Genomic DNA, 27,692 nt, shown 5'->3' with positions numbered 1-27,692 from the left:
TACGGTAACAAACATTGTGACACGAGAATTTTATATATAAGATAGATGTAACAGACGAGTATGCAGTCCATCTGATGTTCAGTAGCTCCGGCCGCCCATGAACATCTACAATCAGTCCCGAACAATACTAGATTCCCACCCTAGGTCGGCCACAGATGCGCAGTTACCTCTGAGGAATAAGCTGGAATGCTTTGGAAAAGTATAACTCCCTTACCACACCTTTCAAACCAGAGCACAGCAGCGCTTAGCACTGCTATTATGGCAGAAATAGCTGTGGCGGTGGTGTCGCCTGATTTGAACCACAGAGTATTCTACCACTTTTAAATTGGATTCCGCAGGCACCACTACTTGATAACAAAAGTATTCAATGCTACTGTGTCCCATTTAGAACTTAGTTCTTTATCCATTAACCGTTATTAAATTATTATTTTCCAGGTATTTAGGCACAGATACCCAGCTCTTCCTCGTCACGATGGTGGTGATGCTGGTCATCTGGAGGTGGCCCAGGTCTGGGGTACCAGTGCTCTTCAGCGTGATGGCTATCAGCTTGCTGATACCCTTCTTGCAGAGCTACTTCATGAAGCTGATGCCGATAAGAACCAGTCTTTTCCCTGAGTAAGTACTGTTTTTTGCTTTACGATCGAAAAATTTCTTTCGCTTCATTTTGGCGGCTATTTTTATTATTATAGCATTGATAGTTCACGGAATCAAGATATTTTGCATACTATTGTCGAGATAATTTAATGGAGATTAATTCCATACTTTTTAAAAATTGATTTACTGCAATCGAATTGGAAAAAAACACCAAAATAGGTCAAAAAAATTTCCTGTCCGTCATGTGTGAAACCTGAGAACACTGTAACTTGTGAAAAAATCCATCATTTGAGTTATTTTTTTTTTTATTCTAATCGACGATTGTAGGTCACTGAATGCGAATGATTAATTAGTTCATTGTCGTTTAATTGCAATTAATAAAAAACGAAAACTACAAGAATGTATATCTATAGATATTATGTACATTTATTCCACCAGGGGCGCTTGTGCAGTACCTTCTTCCTACTACAGCTGTTTTTTCGGCAATTAATTTTGAACGACTTAAGTTTTTTTTTTTTTTTTATATTTCATAATTAAATGAGCATTATGAGTCGTGCACTTTTGGATTTTCCAAACTTTTTTATATCTATTAACATTTTTAGCGTCTTTTCATCGTTTGAACGCCACAACGGAAATATTTCAAAAGAATTACTTTACAAATATATGGAATTACAATGAAAGAAGGAATAAAAGAAAAATTGTACTACACATATGAGTATTAAAATTTTATAAACCATCTTATTATTTATTCTTTTTAATTCGAAGCAATGCCAAGATTATTGTTCCACATTACTTTTATCGAAACCTTAAGTAACTCGTGTAATAAAATTTGATCTAAAAAAACAATAATATCATACATTAGTATACCTTAACCTACATAGTAAATTCTTATTAACGCTTAGTATCTTTTATCTTCTCCTTACTTGATATTCGAAATATGACGAATGAAAGAAACAAACAATTGATTATTATCGATCCACTTCATTATATTTATTTTGATTTTAGGTCAATAAGAGATATCTTCGGGTACAACGACACTTTCTACCACTCCTACGTGTCAGCGCAAGGCAACTGGGCTGGCTACCACCTGGGCGTGCTGACCGCCTGGTTCTATCACAAGGCCCAGAACGAAAAGTGGAACTTGAGGGATTCTCTTGTAAGTCTGTCAAACCATTTTTCGTGTTCCGTACAAAAGGGTAAAAACGGAACCCTATTACTAAGCCTCCGTTGTCTGTCCGTCTGTCACAAAGCCCTATCGCCTAAACCGGAATATGTATAACAGTGGCCGCTATATGGCAATATACAAAGAATAAAAAAAATGAAATTAAATGGGGGTCGCCGTACAAGAAACCGCTATTTTCCGACATTTTGCGGTTTATCTATTGATCCGTAATATGAAGTTCTGTAAATTTTCTCAATGCATATACTTCAATGGCCTCGATAATAACGAAATCACATAAAAAAACATTTTGTCAGTACGGAACTCTCCGGATGCGTGTTCAACTTGCACTTGGCCAATTATTATGTAGAAGTAAACGAAATAATTTCTGATACGCACATAACTTCCAAACATCAGTGGTGCACGTTTGTGGATTTGATCTTAGGACTCTCGACGTGACATTCCGAAATTACATACTAGATAATCGCTGCTTGCAGACCTACGGCATAACCCTTTGATTAAAAATCGTAAATCGATAAGATCCATCCATCCACAGCTTTTGAAACTCCTCTTCATCATCTCCATTCCGGTGGCGTTTGGCACGGTTCTCATGGGCTGGGACTTGCATCAACGTGAGGCGTCACCCCTGGAAGCTGCTGTGTTCAACGCTCTCAACCAAAACTTCTTCGCGCTCGCCATTTGTGTGTTTGTCATCGGTTGCTTCTATAAGTGTAACAGTAAGTATGATTTTATCTCATCACCGACCCATTATTGTCCCACTGCTACGCACGAGTCTCAGAATGAGAAGGATTAGGCCATATTCCACCAAGCTCCATGTTTAACTTAAATCAGAAACTTAAAATTGGTAGACTTCACATACCTTGGATTTTTTATAAATCTCTCAGATGTGCAGATTTCCTCACGATGTTTTCCTTTAGCGTTTAAGCAAGTGATAATTAATTTCTAATACGCACGTAACTTTGAAAAATCAGAAGCTCAGATCAGAAGCTCTCGATCGAGAGGCCGAGTTTCTTAACCACACGGCTATCACTGCTTTTTTAAAAATTAATAACGTAATGTCTACGTCACTGCCCATAAATATCGATAGAAATATCCTCAATCTTAGTCTTCATCAATCCTGAGTCTTACCTGAAGTCAGCCACGGATTCGTTGCTACTGAAGACTAAGTTAGAATAACTAAGCGTCTCTATTATAAATGTGAAAGTTTGTATGTCATGCGAAAACAGCTGAACGTATTTGCATGAGCATTTGACAAATAGTGACGATCTGAATGTGGAAAGTCCAAGCAGATAAAATCGCAGGTATTCGATAATAACTTAACTTTCTCTATGACATAACTTTGACAATCTGATATCCTGAATTTTGGTCCTAGATCACTAAAAACAAAAGGTAAAGGTCTGAATAGAGCCAGAGTACGCCACATTGTCGATGTAATCATATAACACCAGGTTTTCACGTAAAAAGCCAGAAATTTTGAATAAAACTTCGATTCACGCCGCAAAGATAAGGGGATTAGACGGAATCCGGGATAACAATAAAACGGGAATGCGGGAATTCTCCACTCCTGTCTTATTACGACGTGTTAAGCGTATTTCTGAATAGGGATAAATCTAGGTACTAAATACTACTTTCTTATACGATTCAGTAGTAAATTTATGTTTATTTCGTTTAGGTTACGGAGTTCAGGGTTCAAATTTCAAACATATTCTGATTTTTCATTTTTATGTCATGTAAATGTTTATTACTTTTTTTAACGCAAACAAATGATACTTAAGAACCTACCTCCTAACCTACATCTTTATAAATTAGGTTAAATAAGTTCTTGTAGTTGTGCAAAACATTTGACTGAATGATACCAGTCTCATTCTTGGAAAATACCTAATACCTACACCCGGTTGTCCCTGTAGTTCCGGGACCAGAATAGGGCTACGGTATCCCCTGCCTGTCGTAAGAGGCGACTAAAAGGGGGCTTCCGGGGTTGCGGACGGCAAGAGTGGGAGCTCGAACCGCCCGGCTAGCAACCCCGGGATGGACGGCGGTATGTGTGGTCGCATACCGTCGTGAACACCAGATGGTGTGGTGAGTTTCAAGCTCACCTGGGCGGAGCCCGACGGGCCAACGCGCCAAGTGGACTCCGGTTGCGTTCCGTTGGAGATCCCGGAGTCCTCTACGCAGCGCCGAGGACGGCCACCGGGGGGGTTTTAGTGCGGTAAGAATCCCACATAACCCTGTGTCGCTCCCACGGCATAGGGTACCTTTTGAAGGTTTCCCCCTCGTCAACAAAAAAAAAAAAAAAAAAAAAATACCTACACCCGGTAGTAACTCGTTGATAGAAAGATAGTTCAGTTAATATGATTTGATCGGGAAGGTACCAACGTCACACCAATTCTTAGCACCAATTCTTAGCTGAGTGTTGATTTACATATGAGACGATTCTAGCCCTTAGGAGTTGCGACGAATCTGTTTTCGGCTCATATGGTTGATTACAGACGACCATGGGCTGCGGTGACCACTTACCATCAGGGACAGTGTCCGTACTTTACAATTAAAAACGATAACATTTAATTATATTAAAGAATGCAGATGAACATAACAATCATACTATAGATTTATTCAAACGCATATATAACAGATATACTCACAAAAAGTCCAGCAAAGTTCGATCCAGGGGTGCAAAGATAAGGGGATTAGATTGAATCCCGGATATCCGTAAAAATAGGAGTGCAGGAGACTACCGTGTTGTAACAAAGAAAACTGACACCTTTAATACGATTTTATTAAGCGACTTTGCTAGTCTTTTTTCACAAAGAGCAGACGAACAGTCCACCTGATTGTAAGTGGCTACTGCCGCCCATGGACATTTGTAATCAACCCCTGGTAAGATTAGCTTCCTACCTGATGACGGATAGATGCGCCGCTATCCCTGAAGACTAAACTGGAACGCCTCGAAAAATTATGTCTCCCTTACCACACCCATCAAACTAGAACACAACAGTGCAAAAAACTGCTGAACTTAATCAGAAATAGGTGTGGCGGTGGTGCCGCCGGAGTCGAACAGAGAGTTCTACCACCTTTAAGTGTTATAACCTTAAACTAAGCTTTATCTTGATCGAATATTGGCATTGAAGCTATAATTATTACGACAATAATCATAGTTTAAAAACTAAAAACCACCCTAAAATCGCACAAAGAAAATCGTTAATCCTGAGTCCTGACGATCCTAATGAGGAGGAATGGGATAAAAATATTAAAATCGTGTATTGTCATCGGTTCTTCTTAATTGTTCAAAATTTTAAATTAATCGGACCGTTCAAAGTGGGTAAAAATCGAGTTCGAGATTTCCGTTACACACATACATACATACATACATACATACATACATACATACATACATACTTACATACATACATACCTATGACCATCTGTAGGCATAAGATTTCAATAATTCTTCGGCTATTGATTTGACATTTTTACATTATTTTAACTTTAAAACATATATTTTACAGGGATCTTGGTAGGCTCGGTCGAGTGGGGGCCTCTACAGCCCTTGGGCCGGTTGTCCTACTGTGTTATGCTGCTACATGCCACCATTTTGAGGACATACGGAGGACAAATGAGGAGATCTTTCTACGCTACGGATTATACTGCTGTAAGTAAGAAAAATAAAAATAGTGTATTTCTGTCAAATAGTATTAAACAAAAAAGTGTCAAGGGCCCCTGGGTTGTACCTGTACTGGGTTGGAAAACCTGTGTTACCTACTGGGTAGGCAACCCGCTCTTCCGAACATAGATGATATCAGTGTTGGGCAAAATGAAATCTAACTACTGATTACTAACTACGATTACATATAGTAATCAGTAATTATAACTACAGATTACAAAAAGTAATCGTAAAAAGTACTTAAACATTTTGATTACTAAGTACTAATTGTAGTTGTAATCACGATTACATGATTACTTTTCATAACTACATATTTAAAATGATGTTGGGCCTTTAAAAATCGCATACACGGGCGCGAGTCTTTTATGTACCTACTTGTTGTTTTCTAGGTAGTTAGTTAAGAGCCTGTTAGAGCGAGAGTGCTGCGCTAAGTCCTACCACCAAACAGACCATAGGTGGAAATCGAACCCACACCTTCGGGTTTTAACTCGGGTGGCTGTTGTACAGGCTGTACTCTTATTCCACGTTTTATTTCATTGCAAAATATAAGTCCATCGAATTCAAATAATCAATAACTACTATAGTCTGATTCATAATTAGGTGTCCAAAATGTAAACAAAGAAATGTCACTGTCAAAATTAACAAGAAACAGAAACTGTAACAAACTCAACAAAATCGAAAATTTAACAAATATACACAATTTAACAAACGCGTTATGTAAACGAGAAAATATTCCAGTTCAATCACAATCACGAAAATGAATAATATCAGTTACGAAACTTAAATGACAGCACAAGAAATGTCTTGGATTCCGATTGTGTTACCATTATCACATTTTAATTTTCTACCATAAAATTTGTTTTTTATTATTATTACTGTATGGGACGAAATTGAGGTGATATAAATTTTAGAAAATGTGAATTAATCTTAATTTACTTAGATTATTATTTTATTATTGTTGTATTACTTTAATATCGACAAAAATAAGAAACTACCATTTCTAACGTATGTTCTTGATAGGTCAACACCTTTGTTTACATTTTGGACACCTAATTATGAATCAGACTATAGATTGTAGCAATCAAATTAATTACTACATCATGTTGTTTTATTACTGTAGTAAAGTTACGTTACGATTAAAAGTAGTTAACTACACCCTACACTGGATGATATTAACAATTTGATGATTACAATGGAGATAAGCTTTAAAGATATGTTATAAAAAACGTACGCTGTGCATACAAGTAATATTTAATTTGTAAAACGCACATAACTTTGAAAAATCAGAGGTCTGGTATTTGAACCTCGGACCCCTCGGTGAGAGTTTTATTACTTTAACTTAAAATAGAAATATTGTATGAATAAACCCACTTTTCTCAAATTATAAGTCTTATCTTCTATTTATTTGCAAAATTGAATTGGAATTTGAACTCCGTATATAAAATATCAGTACCCTTACCACGTCTTTTTACGTTTTGACAAATATGACTGTTTTGGTATTTGTTTACGTATTTACCCATACAACTTCCAATCAGCGCCCCTAGTGGATTGTATCAGAACTATAGTGTCAGTAACGTAACATTAAATGTCTAATTGACAAAATAGCGCTTTATGTTTTGTCTCTACTTTTTGCGAGCATGTGAGGCAGACACAAATACTTGAGCATTTACTTATTGTTACGTTTACTCAGTCTACTGAAGCAAACGGAACAGAATAATGGATTGAGTAAACGTAACGTAAGATTGTGGGATGTTTTGTAAACTCATGGTAAGGGTACTGTTGTGGGAAAATAATTTAATCCTTTCGAGTTATGCATTTTGTATTCCGTCTCACTCGTAACCGGAGGTTTATGCGAGTTATTTTAAATTTCTCGTATAAATAAATCAAGTTGTGGTCTGCGAGCGAATGTATCTTGTTATTTTACGATTTGACTTCGAAATAATGCTTTGAATTCCGTCTGCAATCTCTTACTCTGAGATTAACTTCAAGGTGTGCTATTTTGTTTATGAAAATCCAATTTATCGTAATATAAAATATTGATACCCCGGTTGAACCATATTAGTTTTTTTAGAATAGAGCAGATAAGCATGCTGTCCACGTCCTGATGGTAAGTGGCTATGGTCCGCCCATGGACATGGACAACTCCAGATAAGATTAGATTCCTACCATATCTAAGGATTAAGCTGGTATGCCTCGGAAAAGTATGACCACCGTAACCCTTACTACACTCTTAAAGCCAGAACTTCCCCGGTTTAAAGCCAGAGCTCTAAAATGATAGAACTCTTACTAGTCCGATTGCTGCGGTACCGCCACGCCTAATAATAGCAATGTTAAGCGCTACTATATTCTGGTTTATGGGTGTGGGAGGATTTTTCCAATTTGTTCCAACTTAATCCTTCGACAGCAACACACTTGTGACAAAACTCTGGTAGGTCCCTAATCTTTTTTGGGATGAATTATTGAGGTCGTTAGAACCAGAGTACCCTAACTACAAAAAACATGATGTACAATATGGAGAAAAGTAAAAGTGTATAGTCCGCTCTGAAGTTGTGGCGACGAGGTGTAGTCATACAATTTACTATTGTGACGAGAATCATTTCTACATTCAGAGTGGACTAGCAGTTTTACGCGGACTATAAAACATTTTTAAATTACGGAAATATAAATAGGTCAAAAATCATTATAATGCAGTTAGACCACTCTGGTTCTAGCCTCAATTACGGATGTATCATATACATAGGCACTTACCATCAGATGGACTGCATTCTGACTTTCTACTTCTATTTCATAAAAAGACCTTTCTTCTCCAGATAATGCTCTTCTCTGGTATCGTCTGCACGACCTTCTTGGCCTCTCTACCTCTGCATCTCTTCGTGGAAGCTCCAGCCTGCCAGCTCCAGAAGATACTCCTCGGCCCGAAAAGACCAAGAAAAGAAGACGACACCTCGAACCAAGTGAAGCCAGGAATATCTACAGTTTCCGTTTCTACTGTATCTACTCATATTTGAAGACTTTTTAACCAAATATCCTCATATCGTCATACATTATCATCAAGAACTCATTTTTGGCGTAGTGCTGAACACAAGTCTCTTCACAGAGTGGGATTTAAGCCATAGTCCAACGCTGGTCGAGGCATTATATAAATCATTCACGTCTATACATATGTTAAGGGTTAGACAGGGTCGGGACATATTGGGATCTGTTGTGACTTTCGTTATTTATATCTACAGTAATTGTACTCATACCGTATTTAGAGGATTCCGTACCCTTTTTTTTGTTTACGAGGGGTAAACCTTCAAAAGATACCCGACGACGTGGGAGCGACGCCGAGTTATGTGGGATTTTTACCGCACTAAAACCCCCCCGGTGGCCGTCCTCAGCGCTTGGTGGAGAACTCCAGGATCTCCGATGGAATATAACTGGAGTCCTCCGAGCGCCATGCCCCAATCGGGCTCCGCCCTGTGGGAGTAGTTTACGCTTCTCCCATACACCTGGTGTTTACAATGGTACACCGTCGTCCTTCCCGAGGTTGCTTACTGGACGGTTCGAGCTCCCACTCTTGCCGCCCGCAACTCCAGAAGCCTTTTAAGCCTTATTGTCGCCTCTTACGACAGGCGGAGGATACCGTAGCTCTATTCTAGTCCCGAGACTATAGGGACAGAGGGTTCCGTACCCAAAAGGTGAAAACGGAACCCTATTACTAATCCCCCGCTGCCTGTCCGTCTGTCGAAGGGCTCAATCTCTTAAACCGTAATTTATATTTTCCATAACTCGACCACGCAGACACGGGTCGTACCTGCCGAAGTATTGTATAAAAAATATAATTTTCTATAATACGACACGATAAATGTTTGTGGTTCTAAATGAAGCCTAATCTTTAAAGTGATTAACATTTTAGATTTGTTGCGATTGTCATAAATGTCCTCTTATGTCCAGTATGGGTGGAGGTAGTAAAAATGTTTTGTAATAGATGGTCGCTAAGGGCGTTTACCACCGCCGCCGTCACAGGACCGTCATCAAGAATGAGATGATGGCGTCGAAGTAGCGGTACATACATTTACTATAGCCGTCAAATTAAAATCGGTCCGAAATAATCTCGGTCCTCGGTGATGGTGCGGTGACGGCGGTGGTGGACAAACACTCTAAGGCTCAATTATTTTGGGACTTGTATGTGCATGTTTGAAAGCATTAAGAGCGCGATTATGGAGAATAATTGATTGGTCTTTCTTTGTTTTTGACGACGAGATCTTTGTTAAGTACCGACACTATAGGAACGACGCTGGGTTATCTGGGAGGTTTATTGCACTAAAATCCTCCGGTGGCCGTCCTAAGCGCTGCATAGAGGACTCCAGGATCTCCAAAGAAACGTAAGCGGGCTCCTCTAAGCGCGTTGCCCCGTCGGTGTCCGCCCTGATAAGTATGAAGCTCGCCACTACATGTGGTGCCCCGCTACATGGTGTGCGACGGTATGTTGCAACACATGCCGCCGTTCTTCCCGGGGACACTGGCCGGGCGGTTCGAGCTCCCACTTTAGCTTAGCTTTGCTTCGATCTTGCATACTCTTCAGCAACTTCATACATGGTAGTGAAAAGGTACCCTAAGGGCAATGAAATTAATAAATAGATGTGTTTAAGTTTTATGTATGGGAAGTTACTACCACTGTAAATATATAAATAGGTTTATCTTGTATATGGCTTGATAAGTATAAGGTATTGGCAAGGTAGCTGTTTCGAATTTAATTGTTAATAATAAATTAAATAATTAATTAACAAGACTTTAATTTAAGGACCCTAAAATAGGGAAATATTTGTACACTTATTCTAAGGACTAGACCTTAATAGTTTAATGGTGGTGGAGCCACTATAATTACTCCTAGAACGGGGAGGTACCACCTCCACACCTATTTCTGCCTAATAACAGCAGCAGCAGCAGCTATTTTTCATACCCCTAAGTGATAAGGGTTGTTCACCCTTAACATTTTTTATTCATATGGCAACACAACGTTTGCCAGGTCAGCTAGTAAAATATATAACGGTAATGGAAAAAATATAAACCACTGAGTTTCTTACCGGATATTCTTAACTGAGGTCGCATTCCAATCCGGTAGTACCTATATGTATATTTCAGCACGTACAAAGCAAATATTCAATTTAATTTCATTTCATTTGATCTGAAATTGGTAGACCCCTTGGTGGTTCGGCTCCGGCGGCACCGCCCACTTAGTTCTCAGAGGTAGCGGCACATCTGTGGCCGAACTCAGGCAGGGATATCTAATCCTATCTGGGGTTTATTACAGGAGTCCATGGGCGGCCGTAGCCACTTACCATCAGGTGGACTGCATGCTCATCATCTACTCCTAGATCACAAAAAAAAATAAACCAAACAAATTTAAATGTAAAAGAAGAGCGTAGTGTATTTTATTTTATAAAATATGTTATTACTCAGTCTCAATTCGTGCTAGCGACTCAAATAAGGAAACTGGCTCCGGAAATTGCGGAAGGATGCACCGTACGTGCTGCATTTGCTTGTTATGTCTCGTCTGTAGTAGCTGTACATACAAAACTGGAATTACTGTTAGCGGCCCGGCAGAAGGTACGCCGGGCACGGACAAATTGTCGTGAACCTATATTCCCTTGGATGGGGTATCCTCATAGATTTAAGCGTGGACCGTAGGACACTGGTCAAGTACGAATTGGTTGACTTCACACACCTTTCAGAACTTTTTTATAAAGAACTGCCTAACGTGTTTTCCTTCACTTATAGCAAAAGATATATCTTTTACTACACACACATAGACGAATACACAAACACCCAGACCTAGAACAGATATCTAAATTCAACATTCAAATATCTGTCTAGCCGGGGATCGAACCCGCAACGGTTAGAAGGGTTCCCCCTTTGCGCATCAGACCGATATGGTGACCGCTCTGCCACGCGGGTAGTCATTGCGTATTACTGCTCGCTTAATCGACGCAGATCACATCAAGATCAAGGTCATGTGCAGTTGTGTTCAGCTTTGTAGGTTGTAGGATTTGCGAAATTTACAAATTGCATTCTTAGTTTATTGCATAAGCTGGTAAGTCGAACTTATTGCATTTTATATTAACTACAGTCCATCTGCATACCACTTACCGTCAGCTACTGGGCTCATTTTCAAAAAGAGGTATTACTTGCTTAAGTAATACCTCTTTTTGAAAATGAGTATAGCTTCTATATCTTTAAGCGAGGTATCAAAGTTAAATTGCCTCAGCACCACTATTTTTTTTCGCAAATAAGGCACCGTGTCTGGCGTCTCTTCTGTGTGGTTTTCGTCAAGTACCTATGCACCATTTGGTTATTATGAGGCTACTTGACAGTAACTAGAGGTGTAGACGGTAGTACGAGTAGTTAATATACATACATGATATATGTACAAATGAAATAAATGTTATGGTACTGGAGTAATATGTATATTTTCATTAAAAAATACAGTCGAATTATTCAACTTAACTTTTTTACAACTTTCGACCAGATTACACAATGGTATATTGAAAAAATATTGTGTACAAAACTTAATAATTAGTGTCATAAGTAATTTCTTACAAATTAGAGGTAATTAGAGGTAAACGTGCTTGTCCATGTAATGGTAAGTCATTTAGTGAGGACTAAGTTTGAATGTTTTTTGAAAGATTAACAGAGATTAATTAAAAATAAATAGAGTTTAAAAACTAAAAAACATGTTTTTTATGATAAAATCAACTAAAAAGTAGAATAGTACATTACAATAAGAGGACGAAAAATTTTTTTCTGACAAGTGTGAGTTTGCAGGCCGAGCCGCAGGCGAGGACTGCAATCACACGAGTCAGAAAAACATTTTTCGTCCGCGTGTTGTATAAAATTTTATATTACGGGGTCGGAAATGGGGGTTTTGCGCACGCGAAGCGTGCGTAAAACGTCCATTTACGCACGCCGTGATATAAAATAATTTTCAATCTAGGAATCAATGAAGGAACAGTAAATATGTCAGTATTACTCGTGCAATAGTAGCCAACACTCAGGCAGTTTTTAACACGCTTTTATTAGCTTGGGTAGTATGTATGTAACAAGTAACGGAATCTTTGAACCCGATTTCTATCCACTTTGAACGTTCACTTTAATTCAAAATTTTGAAGAATTATCAAACACCGATGACAATACACGATTTTAAAAATTTTGTATTGTAAAAGAGGTATTACTTGCTTAAGTAATACCTCTTTTTGAAAATGAGCCCAGTAGCTGACGGTAAGTGGTATGCAGATGGACTGTAGTTAATATAAAATGCAATAAGTTCGACTTACCAGCTTATGCAATAAACTAAGAATGCAATTTGTAAATTTTGCAATTCCTACAACCTACAAACCTGGACACAGCTGCACATGACCTTGATCTTGATGTAATCGTTGATTAAGCGAGCAGTAATACGCAATGACTACCCGCGTGGCAGAGCTGTCACCATATCGGTCTGATGCGCAAAGGGTTCCGGGTTCGATCCCCGGCTAGACAGATATTTAAATGTTGAATTTAAATATCTGTTCTGGGTCTGGGTGTTTGTGTATACGTCTATGTGGGTGTACATGGCGCCCACGATACAGGGAATCCTAGTGTGGCTGTGAGTGTAGAAGGCGTTTATGGTTACTGTAGTAATAGCCTATATGAAAGTATGGAAATCTCAGGCCCTTGATTTTATATATTTGACCAAAATTATGTGAAAAAAATATATCTTTTGCTATAAGTGAAGGAAAACACGTAAGACAGTCCTATATAAAAAAAGTTCTGAAAGGTGTGTGAAGTCAACCAATTCGTACTTGACCAGTGTCCTACGGTCCACGCTTAAATCTATGAGGATACCCCATCCAAGGGAATATAGGTTCACGACAATTTGTCCGTGCCCGGCGTACCTTCTGCCGGGCCGCTAACAGTAATTCTAGTTTTGTATGTACAGCTACTACAGACGAGACATAACAAGCAAATGCAGCACGTACGGTGCATCCTTCCGCAATTTCCGGAGCCAGTTTCCTTATTTGAGTCGCTAGCACGAATTGAGACTGAGTAATAACATATTTTATAAAATAAAATACACTACGCTCTTCTTTTACATTTAAATTTGTTTGGTTTATTTTTTTGTAATCTAGGAGTAGCAGATGAGCATGCAGTCCACCTGATGGTAAGTGGCTACGACCACCCATGGACATCTGTAATGAACCCCGGATAGGATTAGATATCCCTGCCTGAGTTCGGCCACCGATGCGCCGCTACTTCTGAGGAGCCGAACTACCAAGGGATCTACCACCTTCAGATCAAATGAAAGAATTTGTTTTGTAAGTGCTGGCATATACGTAAGGCTTAAGGTCTGCGGAGACATACAAATTGTCAGTTGCAATGTTTTTATGTTAGGTACTACCGGATTGGAAAGCGACCTCAACTAAGATCCGGTAAGAAACTCAGTGGTTTATATTTTTTGCCATTACCTTTATATATTTATTGTTTTATTTTTGTTTTATGTATATAGTTTTTTATAGTAATTAAGTAGCAAACGAGTATACAGTGCAGCTATTCAGATAAGATTAGATTCCTACTTGAGGTTAGCTACAGACGGGTTACTACCCCTGAAGACTAAGTTGGAACTCCTCATATAGGGTTCGTACACAAAACTGCGATGCGACGTCGCATCGCAAAAATCTGCGAGCTCCCTCGACGCATCGCAAGAACTTGCGAATTGATTCGCATCGCACAGTGGTTGTTGTTGTTGGTCACCCTGAGAGACGCTACGCCGCACGATATCGCATCGCAGCAATTCGCATCGCAATTTTCTGCGTTGCGAATTCGCATCGCGTCGCATCGCAGTTTTGTGTTCGAGCCCATAAGTATGTTTTTCTCACCACATTCTTGTACCAGCAACAAAGCTTTGGTTAAGAACGCTGTTATTCGCCTGAAATAGGTGTGGGGGTGGTACCTCTAAGAGTAATTATAGTGGCTCCACCACCTTCAAACTGTCAAGGTCTAGTCCTTAGAATAAGTGTAGAAATATTTCTAGGCCTATTTTAGGGTACTTAAATTAAAGTCTTGTTAATTAATTATTTAATTTATTATTAACAATTAAATTCGAAACAGCTACCTTGCCAATACCTTATACTTATCAAGCCATATACAAGATAAACCTATTTATATATTTACAGTGGTAGTAACTTCCCATACATAAAACTTAAACACATCTATTTATTAATTTCATTGCCCTTAGGGTACCTTTTCACTACCATGTATGAAGTTGCTCAAGAGTATGCAAGATCGAAGCAAAGCTAAGCTAAAGTGGGAGCTCGAACCGCCCGGCCAGTGTCCCCGGGAAGAACGGCGGCATGTGTTGCAACATACCGTCGTACACCATGTAGCGGTATTGGCACCACATGTAGTGGCGAGCTTCATACGTATCAGGGCGGACACCGACGGGGCAACGCGCTTAGAGGAGCCCGCTTGCGTTTCTTTGGAGATCCTGGAGTCCTCTATGCAGCGCTTAGGACGGCCACCGGAGGATTTTAGTGCAATAAACCTCCCAGATAACCCAGCGTTGTTCCTATAGTGTCGGTACTTAACGAAGATCTCCTCGTCAAAAACAAAGAAAGACCAATCAATTAGTCTCCTTAAACGCGCTCTCAATGCTTTGCACATACAAGCTCCAAAATAATTGAGCCTTAGGGCGTTTGTCCACCACCGCCGTCACCGCACCGTCATCGAGGACGAGATTATTTCGGACCGACTTTACTTTGACGGCTATAGTAAATGTATGTACCGCTACTTCGGCGCCATTATCTCATTCTTGATGACGGTCCTGTGACGGCGGCGGTGGACAAACGCTCTTAGCGACCATCTATTACAAAACATGTTTACTACCTCCACCCATACTGGACATAAGAGGACATTTATGACAATCGCAACAAATCTAATATGTTAATCACTTTAAAGATTAGGCTTCATTTATAACCACAAACATTTATCGTGTCGTATTATAGAAAATCATATTTTTTATACAATTCTTCGGCAGGTACGACCCGTGTCTGCGTGGTCGAGTTATGGAAAATATAAATTACGGTTTAAGAGATTGAGCCCTTCGACAGACGGACAGGCAGCGGGGGATTAGTAATAGGGTTCCGTTTTCACCTTTTGGGTACGGAACCCTCTGTCCCCATAGTCTCGGGACTAGAATAGAGCTACGGTATCCTCCGCCTGCCGTAAGAGGCGACAATAAGGCTTAAAAGGCTTCTGGAGTTGCGGGCGGCAAGAGTGGGAGCTCGAACCGTCCAGTAAGCAACCTCGGGAAGGACGACGGTGTACCATTGTAAACACCAGGTGTATGGGAGGAGCGTAAACTACTCCCACAGGGCGGAGCCCGATTGGGGCATGGCGCTCGGAGGACTCCAGTTATATTCCATCGGAGATCCTGGAGTTCTCCACCAAGCGCTGAGGACGGCCACTATTACTGCTCGCTTAATCAACGATTACATCAAGATCAAGGTCATGTGCAGCTGTGTCCAGGTTTGTAGGTTGTAGGAATTGCAAAATTTACAAATTGCATTCTTAGTTTATTGCATAAGCTGGTAAGTCGAACTTATTGCATTTTATATTAACTACAGTCCATCTGCATACCACTTACCGTCAGCTACTGGGCTCATTTTCAAAAAGAGGTATTACTTGCTTAAGTAATACCTCTTTTTGAAAATGAGTATAGCTTCTATATCTTTAAGCGAGGTATCAAAGTTAAATTGCCTCAGCACCACTATTTTTTTTCGCAAATAAGGCACCGTGTCTGGCGTCTCTTCTGTGTGGTTTTCGTCAAGTACCTATGCACCATTTGGTTATTATGAGGCTACCTGACAGTAACTAGAGGTGTAGACGGTAGTACGAGTAGTTTATATACATACATGATATATGTACAAATGAAATAAATGTTATGGTACTGGAGTAATATGTATATTTTCATTAAAAAATACAGTCGAATTATTCAACTTTTTTTTTACCACTTTCGACCAGATTACACAATGGTATATTGAAAAAATATTGTGTACAAAACTTAATAATTAGTGTCATAAGTAATTTCTTACAAATTAGAGGTAATTAGAGGTAAACGTGCTTGTCCATGTAATGGTAAGTCATTTAGTGAGGACTAAGTTCGAATGTTTTTTGAAAGATTAACAGAGATTAATTAAAAATAAATATAGTTTAAAAACTAAAAAACATGTTTTTATGATAAAATCAACTAAAAAATATATTCTAACTAACTAACTAACTAGAAAATAATTTTCAATCTAGGAATCAATGTAGGAACAGTAAATATGTCAGTATTACTCGTGCAATAGTAGCCAACACTCAGGCAGTTTTTAACACGCTATTATTAGCTTGGGTAGTATGTATGTAACAAGTAACGGAATCTTTGAACCCGATTTCTATCCACTTTGAACGTTCACTTTAATTCAAAATTTTGAAGAATCATCAAACACCGATGACAATACACGATTATAAAAAATTTGTACCATTGTCCTTATCAACGTCCTCAGGATTAACGAATTTCGAGGCGAGTTTGTTAGAGCGCCTTAGAGAAAGTTCATCGCAAAATTACTAGATTACAACAATTGTTGCTTTTTAGTTTCAATAACTGTTATAGCGTGATTATTTTAGTTTTAAAAATAATAATGTTATTTCCCTATGACTCAAATGTTTTGAAACATATCTATAATTCCCTTTTGTAGAAAGATTCTTAGGATTCCGTACTCTAAGGGTAAAACGAAACCCTCCGCTGTCTGTTCGTGTGTCACAGGGCTTTATCTCTTAAACCGTAATTGATAGACACTTGAATATTTTTACAGATAATGCATAATGGTGGTCGCTATAACAACAAATACTAAAAATTAATAAAATAAATAAAGTTCAAAAAAATTTAAAACACGCTTTTATGATAAAATAAACTAAAAAGTAGAATATCATTTTCAATCTAAGAATCAATTAAGGAACAGTAAATAGTATAATTGTGAAAAAGCGTGGGGTGCTCCATTTATCAGGTTCGAAAAGGGCCCAACACTTTTTCCACAATTATTAGTTTTTTGAACTATGTTTATTTTCAAAGTTTTGATTGTCACTTATATCTATGCCGTATAGTTTTTGGTATTTTATTGTATATCACCGGAGCTTTGCAAAACAAACTTTATTTACATACATGTTATTTTTCAGTTTATACCTTATCTTTAAGACGGGCTAGCTTAGTTCACTTAGGTACGAGTAATAATATCCGCATGTTTTCGTATCCAGTCCTTATATTTCGATATGTCTGTGAACAGTACATAGTAGTCAGGGTCACACACTCCAACGTTTTCCTTGGCAACCGCGACAGAGATTATTCCCTTAACGTACCACGCTCCTGTGGCAGTAGGGGATGAGTTCTTTGCTACGTCGGGCACGAACACAAAGTAGCCGCCTCCACTGTCTCCATTGCAAGCTGATGTGCCTGAAATATAAGCTTTTTATAATATATGAGTAGCAGACGAGCATGCAGTCCACCTAATGGTAAGTGGCTACTACCGCCCATAGACACCTGTAATCAACCCCAGATAGGATTAGATTTTCCTACCTCAGGTCGATCACAGATGCTCCGCCCTGAGGACTAAGCTCCTCGGAACGCCTCAAAAAAGTATGTCTCCCTTACCACACCCTTCAAACCAGAATACATGAGCGTTTAACACTGCTGTTATAAGGCAGAAATACGAGTAGATGTGGCGGTGGTGCTGCCAGAGTCGAACCACAAAGGGTTCTACCACCTTCAAAATATTTCGTCGTCGTCAATACTGTCCCCACTGGGCACGGGTCTCCTCTCAGAATGAGAATAGTTAAGCCATAGTCCACCACGCTGGCCAAATGCGTATTAGTAGAATTCACATACATTTTTTAAGGAACTCTCAGGTATGCAGGTTCACTTCACAGTGTTTTCCTTTACCGTTAAAGCAAGCTATAACTAATATCCAAAACGCACTTAACTTTGAAAAATCAAAAGCGTGCCTGAAATTCGAACCTCGAACCCTCAATCGAAAGGCCGACTTAAAATCACGCTATCAATGCTTCAACTGTAAGTGGGTAGATGTAAAAATATCAACGAAGTGTCGTTCAATGTCGCTTCTTGCGACCAGTCGTCGTCTTGCGCTCGGCGAGATCGTACAGACGTTCTGTACGTGCCCTCTCAATCCTTTTCCACGTGAACCGGCCGTGCTACCGCATGTGCCGCGTGTGAAGTGCAGACTACTCCTCAAGAAGACCAAGCCGTACTTCTTTGAACTTTGTGGCAGCACCCCTGTACACACTCCTGACACGATTCGAGTCTGCAGATTGGCTTGGAAGGCAAGGTAGGTAGTTTTATCTACTCATCTGCTAGGACTACCAGGATTGGGTTAGGTTATAGTCAGTATTAGGCAGGCATGCATGCCCTGGACCGCTAATACTGTTAATAAATTATATAAAACTTACCGTTACCCCATCCAGCGCAGAATTTTGTGCTGTTACTCAACATCAATGCGTAGAATGTGGGTTTTTTCATAACACAATCCGTAAAAGAAACCTCTGGCATGGTTGCATGCCTCAGCTCTGGTGACAGATTGAATGTCTCATCTAGTCCCCAACCTACCACCTAAAACACCAAAAAACATTTTTTTTATTGTGAAACCAAAAAAATTTAAAACTATCATAATTTCAAGGCATGGCATGGTAACTTTCAGAAACAATAATTTGTTGCCAGCTTCATGACAAGTGTCTCAATTTTCTCAAGTAATAATTTCCTCGTTTTTATGTTAATTAAAAAAAATACAAACTTAAAAAATAGTAACGATAAATATATGGCCAGTAGCGCCCCCGGCACACACAGAAAAGTTTGTCGAACAATAATTAATAATATATTTTATATGAACATGATTCGACTACTCTGATATTTGTGAAAATTTAAAAGTAAAAATTAGGTTTTCTTTTTTAACTGTAAAATGGAAAAACACGATTTTTATAATCGTAAATAACTCTAGTATTTCGATTTTCATACTTTTGAGATTATTGACACCGGCGGCACCACCACCATACCTATTTCTACTTAATAACAGCAGTTTTAAACGCTGCTGTGCTCTGGTTTGAAGGGTGTAGTAAGGTACACAGACTTTTCCGAAGCGTTCCAGCTTAGCGTAGCGAAGCATCTGTCGCCGACCTCAGTAATATCCAATGCTATCTGTGGTTGATTACGGATGTACATGGGCGACAGTAGCCACTTAACATCAGTTGCATGTTGCTGCTGCTCATATATTATTAACTATATAAATTATATTTCTAAGCTATCGGATTTTTTGTTTTTATAGAGAATTAGTCTGTAGTTATATTTTTTAAACTTACAGAACCCATAATTCTGCTGGTTGGTAGCTTGTCGTAAGCTCCATCGTACCAAATGCAAGCTGGTTGCACATAATTATTGTAACTTGCTTCAGTTTTCAGTTTCAGTAAGGCTATATCATTATCCGTATATTTAGGTGTCCGAAAGTTTTCGTGGACTATTACTGAATGTACCTAAAATAAAAATAAAAATAAAAATATATGAAAAGGCATCATTTATATCTAGTACATTGAAGGTGTCAAATGAAATAACATATTCTATACAATATCTTGACTTTTGAAGGTGGTAGGAACCTTTGTGGTTCGACTCCAGCGGCATCACCGCCACACCTATTTCTGCCTAAAAACAGCAGTGTTAAGCGCTACTGTGTTCTGGTTTGAAGGGTGTGGTAGGGGCAGCATACTTTTGCGAGTCATTCCAGTGTAGTCTTTAGGGGTAGCGGCAGGGTGGGTCGACTTGTTCTTTTATATGAAATATGTTTCTGAATGCATGCCATGCCATTGAAGGTTAATGTCAATGTATAAATTAATGAGGTTTTTTTTTTATATTATAGGAGTAGCAGACGAGCATGCAGTCCGGTTGGTAGGTGGCTAGCACCGCCCATGGATATCTGTAATCAACCCCATATAAGATAAGATTCCTTCCTAAAGTCAGCCACAGATGCGCCGCTACCCTTGAGGACTAAGCTAAAATGCCTCGGAAAAGGTATGTATCCCCTGACCCACCCTTCAAACCAGAACACAGGCTTAAAAAGCGGTTGTTAAGCAGACATAGCTGTAGCGTAGGTACAACTGAAGTGGAACAATAAAGGGTTCTTCAATTTAGTAGGTACTTACATCTCTTTCTTGCGATGTAGCTTCATCATGAGTAATAGTGTGTTTGCCTAGAACCACGGCCAGGTTACTAGGAGAGTCAGGTGCGTTGATTGTCGTGACGCAATGCCCCGCTGAAAAATTACAATAACCCTTTAAAATAACGCGTCCTTATAGAGACAATCCCACACTAAGAGTTTTTTTCGACACACTAGGTGTGTCGTGGTTGCCGTGGACACAGAGACGTGTAATCGTCTCTTTAACCAGATCCAGTACAAATATATAAATTAGTCTTTGAGATATATGTTGCGCTGGGGATGGAACCCGAAACCCACTGCGTGTCAGACCGGTGTAGTGGCCGCTCCACCACGCGAGTCCTCAATTAATCCGTAACAAGTATTAGACAGTGGGAGAAGATGGAGTCTCTTATGCGAGACGTTCCAGCTTAGCGGTACCAAAGCATGGCTGAATTTTTTTTATAATATTAATAGGATTAGCAGACGAGCATGCTATCCACATGGCGGTAACGGCTGCTGCCGCCCATGACAATCTGTAATCAACCCCAGATAAGATTAGTTTCCTAGCTGAGGTCGGTCACAGATGCGCCGCTACCACTAAGGAAAGCTGGAATGCTTCGGGAAAGTAAGTCTCCCTCACCACACCCTTCAAACCAGAACACAGGAGTGCTTAACACCGCTGTTATAAGGCAGAAACAGGAGTGGCAGTGGTGCCGCCGGAATCGACCCACAAAGCATCCACCACCTCAGGTAGAAATCTTATCTGGGGTTGATTACAGATGTAAATGGTTCAACCATGACATTAGGCTCTTCATAAATGTTGTAAAAAGAGCTCTCCTCCAAAGCCGGCGATGCATTGGCGACTCCTCTGGTATTGCAAATGTCCATAGGTGACGGTTACTGCTTTCCATCAGGTAGCCCGTTAGCCTCATTGTTTAGGTATAATTATTTTAAAAAACAAGTGAATTTTTCGTCCACATAAATCAGTCACCAAAAGATTCAGACATTTTACCTGTGAGAACAATATTTCTTGTTATTAGTGTACCGCCACACGCATACGTTTTTTGGGCATAACTTTTTTTAAATATAGCTACGTGCCAAGGCCAATCCCCTGGCTTGGTGGACTCGCCATAGAAGACCAACTCGGTATACTCCATCTTTCGTTTGCCACATTCCTCCTCCGGTGTTAAAATCACGTCTGTAACAATTGGTTTTCTTCTGCCTATATGACCGGTATACACCTGAAATGGATATCATAATTGCACCTTTTAGCATCATAATCATCAACCCATTACTGTCCCACTGCTGGGCACGGGTCTCCCCTCAGAATGCGAAGGATTAGACCATAGTCCACCGCGCTGGCCAAGTGCGTATTGGTAGACTTCACAAACCTTTCAGATTTTTTTTTAATCTCTCAGGTTCAGGTTTCCTCACGATGTTTTCCTTCACCGTTAAAGCAAGTGATAAATGATTTATAATACGCACATAAATTTGAAAATCAGAGGTGCGTGCCTGGGATTTGAACCTCGAACCCCTCGATCGAGAGGTCGCGTTTCTTAACCACTTATAAAATATACTTTATCTGTGTTATTTTATGCTGTGTACGTCGTGATCCAATGAAATATATATATTTGGCGCCGACTTCAGAATCATGTATTAAACTAACATTTATTTCATTTTTAGGTTTCCGTACCCAAAGAGTAAAAACGGACCCCTATTACTAAGACTTCGCTGTCTGTCCGTCTGTCCGTCTGTCACAGGGCTATATCTCCGGAACCGTAATAGATAGACACATGAAACAGAGGATGCATAACGGTGGCCTCTATAACAACAAATACTAAAAATAAAATAAAGTTGAATATTAAAGGTCCATACAACAAACCGGATTTTTTCGGCATTTTTCGATCTAACTATTAAACCGCATTAGGAAGACGGTTGAAAATTTTACAATCCGATTACTACTATAACTGGTATTATAATAAATACAAATAAGAACCATAAAACATATTTAAATATAGTTATTTTAATTATATTATATTATGTTGTTTACGTGTTATTTTTCATCACCCCAACGCCATCTATTGTTGTGTCATATAACAAAGTATTGTTGAAAATAATAATAAATATAGTTTAGAAAACTAAAAAACACGCTTTTATGATAAAATCAACTAAAAAGCAGAAGATAATTTTCAATCTAGGAATCAATTAAGGGACAGTAAATAGTATAATTGTGAAAAAAGCGTGGAGTGCTCCATTTATCAGTTTTCGAAAAGCACCAAGTGTGAGCCGTCGTGCACCGAGGGTTGCGTACCATATAATTTTCATTTATTTTTTATTTTTAGTATTTCTTTGTTATCATAGTAGCCATTGAAGTAAATGTATTGTGAAAATGTGAACTATCTATCACTTACGGTTCATTAGATAAAGCTAAAAACGCCGAAAATAACCGTTTATTGTATGGCGACCCCCATTTTTAAGCTATTCTTATTTTTCGTATTTTTTGTTATAGCTGCCACCGTTATACATCATCATCATCATCATCATTATCATCAACCCAATATTGTTCCACTGCTGGGTACGGGTCTCAGAATTAGGCGAGAAGGATTATGCCATAATCCACCGAGCTGGCCAAGTGCGCTTGGTAGACATCACATACCTTTTAGATATAAATCTCTCAAGAGTGCAGGTTTCCTCACGATATATTCCTTTACCGTTTAAGCAACTAATAATTAATTTCTAATACGCACATAACGAAAAATCAGAGGTGCATGCCTGGTAATTGAACCTCGGACCCCTCGATCGAGAGACCGATAAGCTATTACCGATAGGCAATTAGGCTGTCACTGCTTACACCGTCATACATATTTTATAAAAATAACAAATTTCTGTCTAATACAGTTCCAGAGATACTCCTGGGACAGACGGACAGATAGCGGACGCCTTGCAATAGGGTGGCGTTTTTTACCTTTTGGGTACGGAACCCTAAAAAGTGTCATGCGTTTGCAACTTTTATTTTATAAAAAGATATTTCTTACCATTGCATAATTCCTGCAGTATTGTTCATTGTCTATGGACATACTTTCAATGACGGGTTGGACTCCAGCAATCGTTGGATATACCTCAAATGTACTGTCGTAAATGCCTTCGTAAGTAACACGCAATACTTTGAATGTTCCCCACAATTTATGTGCTGTTTGATCAAATACCGATTTTCCAACCTGAAATAAATTTTGTTTGCTATTAAAAAACGGTTATTTCTTAAACAGCTTCTAAACGATAATTGACAAAATAATTTCCATCATTTTATAGCACTTTATATAGTCCGCGCCAAACTGCTAGTCCGCTCTGAAGTTGTTGCGAGCAGTACACTTAGTATGAGTTTTGACGTTTTTTTACAAAAATGACTTTTTGTTTTTGTTTACGTATTTCCCATACTATTATTCGAATCAGTTCTGATACAATCCGCTAGGGGCGCTGGTTGGAAATGTATGGGCAAATACGTAAACAAATAAGCAAACGCCTGTAAGAGGCGACTAAAAGCAGGGCGAATCACCCGGCCAGCGACTCCGGCGGAAGAATGGCGGTATGTGTGATCGCATACCTTTCACAGGTAGTAATTGACGCTATCTCAATCTATATATATAAAGTGAATGTTTGGCTGTATGTCCTTTATAGAATCGTAAATTATGCAATCGATCATGTGAGGATCTTTAGCAAAATTGTTGTGCATGAGCCCACGAAGATTTCTGAGTTGTTACGACCAATAGCGCCACTATCATTCCAATGAAGGTAAAAAAAATCAGTTGTGTGTTTTTAAAACGCGGGCGAAGCCGCGGTCACTTCTAGTACTATATAAAATATATATTTTGTATAATTTTAACAGCTATTCGATTAATCTGTAACAGTTTAATAATATTTATTTATACGTTGGTGTGTATAAGCGTTATCTCGAAAGGTCAAAAGACTATCAATTAATTTGGCAAATTACGTTCATGTATTTTAATAATACGAAAACTTAAAATACGACACGTTATTAAAAAATCCCATCTTTTAGATGACCCAGCTTCATTTGCGTCACCAAAATGGAGTTATATAAGCCTCACAGTTTCTTCTCAAAATTAGAAGAAACTTTGGATACGGCTAGATTCCTTGTTAAGGCGGTAGAACTCTTTGTGGTACGACTCTGAAGCGTGTGGTCATAGATTAGTAAAGATTGTTCACTACTAACAAAAATATGTAACCAGCTTTGACATTTGAAATTGTCACTCTCATCCATTTTCGTGTTCGAAAAATATAAAAAAAAATTAAGTTTTAGAGCATTTACGAAAGAAACGATATTTCTCCACACGTTTTCTTCGATTTCGTGTTGTTTTTAGACCACTTAACTGCACATGTCGGTATTGTTCCGCGTAAATTACACCATGACCGTCGGAGAGGTTAGAAAAAATGACACGTTGATGCATAAAGGTTCGCCTACGGTGTCCTATGTCATGTAAGACGGAAAACAAAAAAGAAAAAACTTACATTGATATTGACTTCCGTATTAAACGTCATTATAAGGGATGTTCCATTCCGTAGATCCAAATCAACGGTAACGAGGTACTTATCCCCCGAAATACGTTCACCCGTTATCTGAGAACCACATAAGGAGTAACATGAAATACTCGTAAGATTTACCACAATTAATAAAATTAAGAACTTCATAGTTTTTTTCATGTCACTTCACTATTACACACACCAGTCACAACCAAAGTGATAACACTACTAACTTATTGAAGCAATCTTGAGAACATAATGTCATGATAAGAAACATCTTTTCAACTCAGGTTTACGGTTCAGAATAGATTTCGCGAACGGAATCTTAGACCATAAATTATTCTAAGATTCCGATATAAGATGACCATGATATGAAAATAAATCGATAATAATATTGCAAATGGGTGCAAATTTCAGTCCAGAATATGATTTTTTTGCAATTCTTTTTCTTAAACATTTCACTGGTCTGATTTATGGACAAATTACATACCAATCGAAAGTATGAAGCCTATAGAATATGCAAATGTTAGGTTGACTATTCCTTTCCTCTCACAACGCTTGGGTAAGCGGGTATGGACAGGTAAACAAGTTGGCCTACCCAAGGAAGGACTGTGACAGGAAAAAATAGTCAACCTAACGTTTTCATATTATAAGCTTAGTCCGGTGCGTTAAAAATATAACTGACCAAGTATGAATCTACTAAATTTTCATTTATTTCAGTTCAATGTATTATTCAGCGCAGGTAGCGTTACGTATTATTAGTATTATAATAGTAAATTTATTGTGAAAATATAATCTGTCTTTATTACGCTTTGATAAGATTAGGTTCATATGCGAATTAAATAAATTATTACTTTCATGGAAAGGCTACCAATACGCTCTTGGCTAGTGCGTTGGACTACGGCCTCATCCTTCTCATTCTGAGAGGAGAAAATACGTGTGGCACTCGGAGACTGCCGCGGTAAAGCTATTGCATAGCATTTTTTATGCTATGAAAACGCTCAGAAGGAATTCCAGAAATACAATATCTTCTTCCATAATCATCAACATTTACATTAATACATCTTTATCCACTATTTTATCATATCTCCATTATATAAGACATTGCAAATATCAGCTGACATTTCATAACTCCAAGCAAGACTGAACATTCTGAAATATAAAATAGAAAAGTATTTAATAAGTGACATAAAGTATTAACAACCAGCAATATAAATGGATCAATGCGATGTGCCTGTGACATTTGGCCGAATGTTACAGGTACATCGCATTTTTCATTAATAAATGCACTTTGTTTATTCATATTTAAAACACTTTGTACACGAATTATTTGTACCATAAATCATAATGGCCTTTTGATTTTGTGCTGTCAAGTCTGTCAGTTGTAATTGTACGTTTAAAAATAACAAACACTCTTTTACGTTATTTTATCAATCCAGAATTCAACATAACTTATGTTGATAAAACATATTATTTGGATAATATGGTAATATAATTTTGAATTTTATAATGGGAATATAAAATATACTTCACGCAATTTTAAGATTTCTGCACGGATTATAAAAAAATGTGTATTACTGCCATCTGTGTTCAAGTTGACGAATGAAGGTTATCAAATAAAATAATAAGGAATGTAAAATAATACTTTATTCAATTACGAGTATATCCATATTTTTCTATTGACAGTCAACAACTCGGTTGCCTGGAGACTTGATATCCAACAGTCCTCCACCGCTATTTTCACTTACACCACCAGGGGCGCCGGCAGCATTTGGTCAAGGTGACGGCGCACCAGTATGCCATTTTCAGTTCTGACTTCATAATGGAGTCTACCTAATCTTCGGGACGACTCCGAACTCCCATTTAACTCTTGGGTTGGTGTAACTGCGGACTTGTACCTTATCACCTTGTTCGAACTCCTGCGTTGGCGGTGCATTGTAATGTAATCTGGATAGTGGGGCGGATTTCTTAAATAAGGCATGCATATAGGTATCTCTGCCGAACATTAACTGATAAGGTGATAACTCTTTTGTATTAGGTGTACGTCTCAAGCGTGCCTTGACAGTTAACAGTTTATCAAATAAACTTCCGCTCTTGCTGATATAAAAGAACATTCAGGTATTAGCCGATTATTTTCTTTTTGTACATTCAAAAATTTAAATTTTAGCTTTGTATATATTTCTTCAAATTCGTACCTGTATTTTATTTCCTCTTCTAAATTTTCTTCTTCTGTAAGCCATTCAATTTTTTCTTGAATCGCGTAGAATTTGTTCAAAATTTCTTGTAAAGAATTCAGTCGTATATTTATTTCTTCAATGTCAATTTTTTCTATTCCCGAAATGTAATTTTCGGTTCGTTTCATTAACCCACGTAATGTGGCTCGTATTTCCTTATTGTTTTTTAGTTCATTCGACATCTCGTCGCCAATATCAAATAAAATAATAAGGAATGTAAAATAATACTTTATTCAATT

The 27,692-nt window shown here is 38.5% G+C and overlaps 2 protein-coding genes across 4 annotated transcripts in view; one reads left to right on the top strand and one right to left on the bottom strand.

Annotated features, from left to right (window-relative positions):
* The window catches only part of LOC140755153 (nose resistant to fluoxetine protein 6), a 45,013-nt gene extending 34,806 nt beyond the window's left edge, over positions 1-10,207 (top strand). The window contains exons 9-13 of the mRNA XM_073090363.1: positions 436-615; positions 1,600-1,750; positions 2,310-2,490; positions 5,281-5,423; positions 8,246-10,207. Of these exons, the coding sequence (XP_072946464.1) occupies positions 436-615; positions 1,600-1,750; positions 2,310-2,490; positions 5,281-5,423; positions 8,246-8,443 (853 nt within the window). The 3' untranslated portion in view covers positions 8,444-10,207. The remainder of the gene's footprint in view (positions 1-435; positions 616-1,599; positions 1,751-2,309; positions 2,491-5,280; positions 5,424-8,245) is intronic.
* Positions 10,208-16,477: 6,270 nt separating this feature from the next.
* LOC140755071 (chymotrypsin-like elastase family member 2A) lies at positions 16,478-25,779 on the bottom strand. Of its 3 annotated transcripts, none has more exons than XM_073090263.1 (8): positions 25,710-25,779; positions 25,208-25,315; positions 23,719-23,901; positions 21,696-21,924; positions 20,691-20,800; positions 19,857-20,027; positions 18,954-19,113; positions 16,478-17,943 (listed from the first exon to the last, which is right to left on the bottom strand). In XM_073090263.1, exons 2-8 carry the CDS (start codon positions 25,235-25,237, stop codon positions 17,708-17,710), a joined length of 1,119 nt encoding a protein of 372 aa, XP_072946364.1. In that variant the 5' UTR covers positions 25,238-25,315; positions 25,710-25,779; the 3' UTR covers positions 16,478-17,707. The 3 variants fall into 3 exon arrangements, with proteins under 3 accessions (XP_072946364.1, XP_072946363.1, XP_072946362.1); XM_073090262.1 differs by lacking the exon at positions 25,710-25,779 and adding an exon at positions 25,453-25,510; XM_073090261.1 differs by lacking the exon at positions 25,710-25,779 and having other exon boundaries at positions 25,208-25,432.
* Between the last annotated feature and the right edge of the window lie 1,913 nt (positions 25,780-27,692).

Source organism: Epargyreus clarus, unplaced genomic scaffold, assembly GCF_041222505.1.
Source record: "Epargyreus clarus isolate Ecla_fem2 unplaced genomic scaffold, WU_Ecla_fem_2.2 ptg000032l, whole genome shotgun sequence".
Classification (NCBI taxonomy): domain Eukaryota; kingdom Metazoa; phylum Arthropoda; class Insecta; order Lepidoptera; family Hesperiidae; genus Epargyreus; species Epargyreus clarus.
The sequence above is the reverse complement of the archived record's forward strand: the minus strand, read 5'-3'. Positions and strand labels throughout refer to the sequence as shown.